The sequence below is a fragment of the Cucumis melo genome, chromosome 3 (assembly GCF_025177605.1).
Source record: "Cucumis melo cultivar AY chromosome 3, USDA_Cmelo_AY_1.0, whole genome shotgun sequence".
NCBI lineage: Eukaryota > Viridiplantae > Streptophyta > Magnoliopsida > Cucurbitales > Cucurbitaceae > Cucumis > Cucumis melo.
In genome coordinates, this window is record NC_066859.1 from 6257580 (window position 1) to 6266694 (window position 9115).

Sequence of the window (9115 nt, forward strand, 5' to 3'; positions counted from 1 at the left end):
GAGAAGGATTCAAACTTTTAGTCAAGTGCATATCTCCAACAATTGAATTCTATGTTTTAAAAAAAATAAATTAAAAGAATTGACATTTGTACTGTGTTATTTGAACAATTATCATTATAATTACATCTTCAAACTTTTAATTATAGAAAAAGAAATCCTGAAACTTATACAAATACTAAAATTGTAAAGAAAGCATGACTTTGGAAGGTCTAATCTTAGCACAATTTGTATAAATTGGAGCTTCTTTTAGGGATAATATTGTAAATTTGTCTACAATTTTTGAAGAGTTAGGAAAAATTAATTAAAAGTGAAATGGATGGCACATTTGATTAGAATTAGGAATAAATTAGTGAAGGAGTGTAGTATGAGCCAAAATTTGAATGAATTGGGGAGGGTGGTAAGGTAAAGTCTAAAATCGTGGGCGTTGCCCATTCCATGGGAGTAGTTGGATAAAATTTAATGACACAAAACATGGGTGAGTTAAAAAAGTCACCAACTTTCCAAAGTTTTCAGTACCTCATTAAATATCCATTGGACCCCATTAAGTAAAATTTTAAATTTATGGGTTTTTTCTTTGAATTGTTATAAAATGGGCTTCTCCCCTTTCCTTAGCTTCAATTACCATTGGCATTTACGTTTCTTTCAATATATAATATAAAGGAAAAGAAAAAAGAAAGAAAAGAAAAGAAAAGAAAAGGCAAAATGGGAATTAAGGTGGGTGAGGGAAGAGGCAGTGCAATCGGAAGAGGCGTCGCTGTTGCCGCCGTTATAGGGTTAGTTATGATGTCTCAGTTGGAAAGCGTGGAGGCAGCCGTTTACGATGTCGGCGGCTCCAGTGGATGGACCTTTAACGTCCAAAATTGGCCCAAAGGAATACGTTTTCGTGCCGGTGATATTCTCAGTAAGTCCACTCCTTCCTCCATTTTCTATTTCTTCAAAAATATTTGAAAACAAGACACTCTTTTTACAAACACCAAGAGGTAGGATTAAAGTGAATCCTTCAATTTATTTCTAATATCCAACTTATATTTAAGGTTGGATTGTATTGGTTTTATTCTTGGGTTGTGTTAGAGTTAAACATTTTCTATTTTTCTTTTTCTTTTTTTGTTGGATTAAGTTGCATGTTAACAAAAAGGAAAAAAAAAAAAGTGTTAATGGAATCCAATTCAATTTATTTGTATTTTGACATTTAGTTATTTAGGATTATTAATTTGTGAATTTTTAATATTTTTGTTCTAGAATTGTTATGATATTTTTTTTATAAATGTTTTGTATTAAATATCATACACATTTAGTATTTTATGTTTGAATTTAATAAGATTTAGTTATTAATTATATATTATAGATTTACAAAATTTACGTATTTAAGATTAAAATTTAAAAAAGAAAAAAAAAAAAACCTTATTTGAATTCTTTGAGCTGTCAACTCAATAGATTCAAATTTTCGTATAAACACTAATCTAATCAATCTAATTACGTATGTATGTATTTACCAACATCTAGGAAAAATATGCCATTCCATTGATACCACAAAATAAAATAAAAAGAAAATTAATCTATTGAACGTTTCTCAGTATAGTTTGAGATCCACACTTCAAATTTTGCGTTTTTTTTGTTTAGTAATTAAATTTTAAAATTTTACATCTTTTTGAAATTTTGATTTTACTTTCATTTTGTCCTTAGTTTTTAAGGTTGGTGATTTACATTTAATTTCTAAATTCTTTTCTCATTTAGTTTCTAATCGAACGATTAGTTTCGGTTGGGAATTGCCAATATTAATTTTTAGTAATTAATTTTTATGAAATATTATTTTAATCTTTCTAATTTAAAATATTATTAAACTAATGTTTTAATCTGTGTTTACAAATTTTTTTTTTTTTTTTGTCACTATCAGAACTAACTAAAAAGAAATCACACCGTATGATTATAAATTCAATAAAAACCCACATATCAAATGAAATTAAATTCAAAACTAAGAAAAAAAGATGCATTTCTTATTTATAAATAACAATCCTAAAATATTTGGATTTGTCATTCTTAAAAATTTGTAAGTGTTTAACGATTTTTTCATTTAAAACAGTTTACATTTGAAAATCAAAACAAAATTAAACTGAAAAGGGTTAGTAACCTAATTCAGGGATGAAAATGGTATTTAAATTATTTCGGGAAACAATATAGATATATAGTGGAATGAGGGTATGTATGAGGGTAAATTTGTTCGCAGAGTTCAATTACGACTCATCAATTCATAACGTGGTGGTGGTGAACAAAGCTGGGTACGCCTCCTGCAAAACTCCGGGGGGTGCCAAAGTGTACAACACCGGCAGCGATCAGATCAAATTACCCAAAGGACAGAGCTATTTCATCTGCAACTTCCCCGGCCACTGTGAGGCCGGCATGAAGATCGCCGTCAATGCTCTCTGATCTAATTAAAATAATTTCACCCTCTTTTTTTTTTTTGATATGTTTATTTACTGCTGTTAAAATAAAAGTTATTGTACGTATGTATTGTCCTTTATTTATATAACTATAAGTATATAGTATATTGTGGGAGTGTTTCCTTTTTCTTTTTCTTTTTTCTTTTTCTAGCTGAAATGTCATTTACTTCTTCCAGACATATATAGCTGAAATGCTTGCCAACTGTCGTTTCTCTTTAATTGCTCCTTCGGTAAAATTCAGATTTTGATTACTTATGAAGACCACCGTGGTTCGTGGGTTTGGTTAAAATAAGGTGTAATATACTGGTTTAGGCCGTGTAATAAATACAGGTAGAATGTAGAATGAGAAGTGGCGCAACCGGGAGTTTTTTGGATAATTGAGGTGATTTGAAAAACAAATTGGAGAAAAGGGATGGGATTGAAACAATTTAGAATTACCGGTGTTTACTCAATCTAATTTTTCAAAAAGACTATGATTGTGATGGAGCATGTTTATTTCAAATTACAAACGAACCTATATTATATTCCCATCACCCTATTTTTCTTTTTTTCTTTTTTATATTGACAGCACTGAACACGACCAAACAAAATAAAATTGCTAAAGGTATCAGTATCTTAACTTCTATCGTCTTCAACGCCATAATAAGTAGATCGATAAGATAAAGAAAGGGTTCTAAAATTGTTACAATTCCTATCGACACTTTCATCTATGAAGTAAAAAGGAAGGAAACTGAGACAAAAATATTCTTACAAAATATGTGGGTCCCACTACATAATCAAAATATAATTGGATTGAGGATTTTTCCCAATTCAATAAGATTACAAGATTTCATAATGGATGGTACATTGGACCCCATTTTTAATTAAGCTTACTAATGGATGTATAAAGCTAAGTTATTCTAATAGGACCCCACAAGCAGAATAGAGATGATGCCTAATTTGTGTAAGAAATTTTGGAAATATCCTAAATGTTTAACTTTTCATCTAAACAGGAATTCACTTAGGACCATTTTATATTTATGATTGACATTTAATATATTCCAAATTCGAATTTAAGATTTAATTATTTTCTTAATTTCATTATTGTTATGATAATTGTAAACATTATAATTTTCTTATTTGTATTTTTAATTAATATTAAATAATTAAATAAATTAAAAAAACGTTTCCTTGTATAAATGCAATTTATTTATCATCAAATAATATATGTTTTAATGCGGTAATATTATTCAAAAATATATTTCTTAATTATTTCCATTGTTCAAAAGTATATTTGTAAATGCAATTTATTATATTCTCCCCTGTCTTCTGCTTTCTTCTTCCAATTTGTTGCTTACTAAACGTCGTCTTCTGCTCACGTCTTCTTCTTTCTTCTTCCAATTTGTCAGAATAATTTAAAAATCCTTCACCCCCGAAAGTCCTCCACCAATTCAATATATTTTTTCCACCGTCGGATATTTCATCTACCGCCGGATATTTATATTATATCACTATTCAAAGCTTCACCGGCGTTCAGCTATTAGATGAGTCCATCTGCCTTCATTCCTCCCTTGTTTTGTACTCTATTAAATCATAGTATTCCGAGAAAGTCTAACCTTATATTCCCTGAGATGTATTTTAGATTTATAAGTTTTGATACGCTAGTTATTTATCTTCTCTGTTTTTTGTAAATATATATCCCTTCATATTTACCATAATACATACAGTCGTCCGGATGGTCAGTATTGCGGTATATTAATTTGGATATGTACCCCTTATTATTTAACATAATACATACATTTTGTCATATAGTAATATAGTAATATATTTGTAATGTGTTTGTCATGATGGCCAGAATTGCAGTATACTTCGATGTTTTTTTCAATGAATCACACAATTACGTTAGTTTTAGTGTATCTGAGATTATAGTTAACGAACATATGTGTTATAAAGAATTGTATAGTAGCCTTAGATCCAAGTTAGGCAGTATTATTGATATGAACAATATTGATATATACCTTTGCCTAGGTCCTATAGAATGTGTTAAGAAGGATTTGGCTATAACGAACGATAATGATGTTAAATGGGTATACCATATAGTAACATTGAATGTTAAGTGTCATATTGCTATTGTTGTTCATTCTGTTGGCCCTTTATCTATTTGTTTGGGTTCATCGACGTCGAGTTCTTTTCAAACTCAAATCCATGATGATGTGGGTCGGTTTTTTTAGACCATAGATATGTCTAAGGTAGATTTCAATTTTGCATTGAAAGTCCAAGACATGTTTTCAACCAAATCTTTGTTCAAACAGTGTGTACAAGTCATTGCTCTTAGAGATAATTTCTAATACGTTACTATGAAATCGAACAAGGAAGTTATGATTTTGCAATGCGCCATTTAAAATTGCAAATGGTCCTTGCATGCTTCTTATTGTATTCATGGGGATAGGTCATAATGGGTTCTTACTAGATTTGATTCTGAATATACATGTCCAGTAGATGTTCCATTAACCGATCATAGACATGCCACCTTTACTGTTATCAAGGACCTAATTAAGAACAAAATTTCCTTAGCTGGTTCTGAATTGTCAATTTCCAAAGATATAGTTCGTTTCATTCGTGCTGAACGTGATTTAAGTATATCCTACCAAAAAGCATGGCGTGCTCGTGAGACTGCGTTGGATGATATTCGCGGATCTCCAGAGGACTCCTACAAGATGTTACCTAGATTTGCATACATATTGGAACTCAACAACCTAGGTATATTCACAATATACATGTGAATATTATTATACAATTTTCTGCATTATTTCTTTAACATGTTTTCGTTATATGTTCTTATTTTTTGTATGTTGATAGGTTTTGTTGTTGAATACAAAGTTGATGTCAATGGTAGATTTCTTTACTTCTTCATGGTATTATATGCTTCCATTTCTTGTTGGCAACATTGTCGTCCAGTCATTTCTATTGATGGAACAAGTTTGAAGAATAAGTACGATGGTACTTTGTTATCTGCTTTAAAACCTGATGCCAATGATCAAATTTTTCCACTAGTCTTTTGTGTTGTGGATTCTGAGAATGATTCCTCGTAGACCTGGTTTTCTAACCAATTGAAGAGAATTATAGGTAGTCGAAATAAGGTTGTCATAGTATCTGATAGGCATAAAAGTATATGCAAAGCTATAAAGATAGTATTTCCAAATGTTTTACATTGCATGTGCCTTGTTCATTTACTTAGGAACCTCAAGTTGAAGTATAAGAGAATAGTGAATACTGTATTTCATGCATGTGAGAAGATATTTAATATTTTAGACTTCGAACACGAAATGCGTTTGTTGGGATCTTCTGCCTCTAGTATACATGAGGAGCTTGAATCCATTGGTTTTGCTCAATGATCTCGTGCCTACTCACCACATAGGAGATATAATGTCATGACCACTAATATATCTGAGAGTTTGAATTGTGCTATGCTGAAAGCTAGGGAGTTACCAATATGTTCAATGATGTTGTGGTGCTTGAAACCACAAAAGTATCTTGCAAAGTATTTTGTGAATGATGTTGCAAAGATGGTCTTTTGAACGAAGAAATGAAGTTGATTATCAAGTTACTGATTTCACTAAAACCATTGAAGGTATATTAAGGGATCAGATCAAACATAATCGATCAATGTCGTATGGTCATTTTAACTATTCTTACATATGTTTAATATCCATCTCCATATTTCATATATACATTATATAAGACTCTTATATTTTGACATTGTAGGTTAATCCAGTTAATAACATGAAATACCAGGTCGTAGATGGTACTTCCCAATATGTGATTTACTTACCTTCCGAAGGTTTGTAGTTATAGGATGTGGAATATATTGGAAATACCTTGTGCACATGCATATGCTGTTTTCACCATGAAACATTTATCAATTAAGTCATATGTCTCCCCCCTTTACTTGAATAGCACTTTGAGTTCAATATATAAAGAAGTAATAATTCCCTTAGGCGATCATCGTCAATGGCAAATACCTGATGATATTATGTCCATTGTCATTCTTCCCCCCAATATAAAACGTGTTGTTGGTCGACCGAAGAAGATTAGAATTCCTTACAAAATGGAGTTCAAGAGACACATTAAATGTGACCGTTGTGAACGTGTTGGTCATAACCGCAAGAGATGCAAGTTTTCCTTATTGAACTAGATTATTCTTCATTTATTATGATTTATACTTATAATTAAATTTTTTATATTGTAATGTTGTTAAAATTTTAATTTCAATTATAAACGTTTCCTAAATTTTCCTTACTTTTATGGTACTATATACTGCATAATACTGAAAATATACTCTACATTATTTTCCTATTTTTCAACCACATGATGTTCTTTCCATTTTAATGTATACATTATTTGCCTTAGTTTTTTAGGTCAAACTTTGCAGTTCAATACGTTCCAATATTGTATTTAATATTGTTAATTTCAGTTAACTTCAAATTTTAATATATAGTATCTTGACTGATATACACTATTTTATTTAATATATACTATGTCAGTCGAAAAGTGTATTATTAGATTGTTTTCAATTTCAGTAACTTGAAAAATGTTGGTACATCCCAGAGTTGCTTTCAATAATCTGAATTAGAGTCATGTTCCTTTACATAAATAAACCTCTCAATTAATATCATGTTTTAAACAAACATCTGTTAACAAACATAATATAGAATTTGGGATATTCCTGAAATTCAACATTGTATATTGACAGCTATTCATGAAATCCACTTGACCTAATTACTACAGTCTAACTTTCAAAGCAAATAACATAATCCAAATTACTAAATTCTAAATAACAAAATTGTTTCTTCAGTTCAATATAACATAATCAGATCCAAATAACACAATGTTCTACAGTCCTTGGGAGAATAATTTAAAACATGGTGGTTCAAATCCTTGAACATTAAACTCTATTTTTTTCCTTTTTTGGCTCCGCAGAACCAAATTTCATTGTGTATGGCAATCTCAATATCCTTCAAGGTAAATTCCCTCTCCTCATGCTCTTCCTTACTGCTTGTTGATAAGACTATTATTCCATTCAATAATTAGTTAGGTACATATTCAATATGATGTCATACATATTATCTACATTAGAAATATACATACAGTAATTGTAGTAGTCCTAACAGCGACAGGTCTTTGAGCGGTTTTTTTTCTAATTTTTTCTTCTACATAAAGCACATGATGCGTAATTTTTCATAATTTCAAACTACATATATATTGAAATATAATAATTATAATGACTAAATTACTTACCTTCATTTTTATTGCTTCTTTCTCAATTTTGTCTACTTCATTTAGAAGAGCAGTGCTGTATACTACATCATCAAGCAAATCATTTTGTCATCCTTGTTAATATTCATAATTAGTATGTAATATACAGTATAATAGATTACAAATACAGATATATAACTGTCTAATATACCTCTTGCTCTTCATTTTCTCTTGTATCGTTTCCATCTTGTTCATCATTATAGTCAGCGTGAAACAATATACGTCTATATATATCTAATATACAGAAGAAACTATAAAGCATAATATAGCTATGAATAGAAAATCTACCTGCTGATTAGTAACATGCCTATCAACTTTATTATCAACATTCTCATTATTTGTATCTCTTTCATCTCCATCATTATTGTCATCCATTTATATATTTTCATTATTTTATACTATTTCAGTTACCTTTTCTTTAAACATATTTTTGAGACATTCGACATCCTCAATCAACTTGTCCAATATCTGGTTTAAACATTGATCGTTGGCCATAATCAGTTCTTGAAAATTGAGGAAGTAATAAGGAATTTCTTCATTGGATGACTTAGGTTGCTGTGAGCATTCACCTCTCTCAAATGTTTCATGAGTTTCCTCTCCCATTTTCCTTTCATGAAACGTGCTTGGTTCCACGAAATCATCCTCAAACATGGCCTTGTAGTGGAACTGTTTCAGAAATCACATTCAGATATGAGTTAATACTATTTGCATGTAAATATTAAATATTAACGGTATGTATGAAATATACAGTTTCAAATCAAATCTGATCATTGTTGAAGACCTTTTCTACCCGTTCTTTCCATTCTGGGTGGCTATGAACTACCTAGTTCATCATGTAGATCTTTCTGTCATCAACTTTTAGTGCATTGAAGGACCGGTCAACAGTGGGATGCACTCATAGACCCATACTAATAAGGAATACACAAATCCAAAAATTCTGATAGCTAGGGCAGTGGGGTTTTTTATAGATTTTTTAATAGAATCAATCAGTACATTATAACCTATCCTACCCCATGGAAACGCATCAAACTGTTTTTCATTATCCAGTAATTTGATGTGTTCCAAATCACGTCCAGTTGTGATTTTTTTTCCAAGAAGGAAATTCTCTAAGTATATTTTTGTCATCTTAATTTTATCTTCCTCCTTCAGTTTTTTCGATTCATTAAATAAAAAGGAAACCCTAGACCTCGGTATAGGATCTTCATTCTTGAAGTACTTTGAAAGAATTTGCCCTTCACCTTAGAAATATCCACTTTTGGCAATGGACCACAATTCAAACCAGTTATTGTCTCAAATTCCCTAATATGAAATTTGGCTATAGTTCCTTCAACCACAACTCATCGTCCTTCATCAATGTACATTGACGTTTGATTATGTGGTAT

General features: G+C 30.4%; 1 protein-coding gene across 1 annotated transcript; it reads left to right on the forward strand.

The window, feature by feature from the left end:
• The first annotated feature begins 599 nt into the window (after nt 1-599).
• On the forward strand, nt 600-2564 carry LOC103485741 (basic blue protein-like). The gene is made up of 2 exons (XM_008443437.3): nt 600-901; nt 2225-2564. Exons 1-2 carry the CDS (start codon nt 703-705, stop codon nt 2422-2424), a joined length of 399 nt encoding a protein of 132 aa, XP_008441659.3. The 5' UTR covers nt 600-702; the 3' UTR covers nt 2425-2564.
• Nucleotides 2565-9115: the final 6551 nt, after the last annotated feature.

What these genes read in the sequence shown, in the direction of transcription:
- LOC103485741 (XM_008443437.3), top strand. Translation starts at nt 703, where the DNA reads ATGGGAATTAAGGTGGGTGAGGGAAGAGGCAGTGCAATCGGAAGAGGC. An exon ending in TCGTGCCGGTGATATTCTCA is followed by an intron (nt 902 to 2,224) that starts GTAAGTCCACTC and finishes ATTTGTTCGCAG; the next exon opens with AGTTCAATTACGACTCATCA.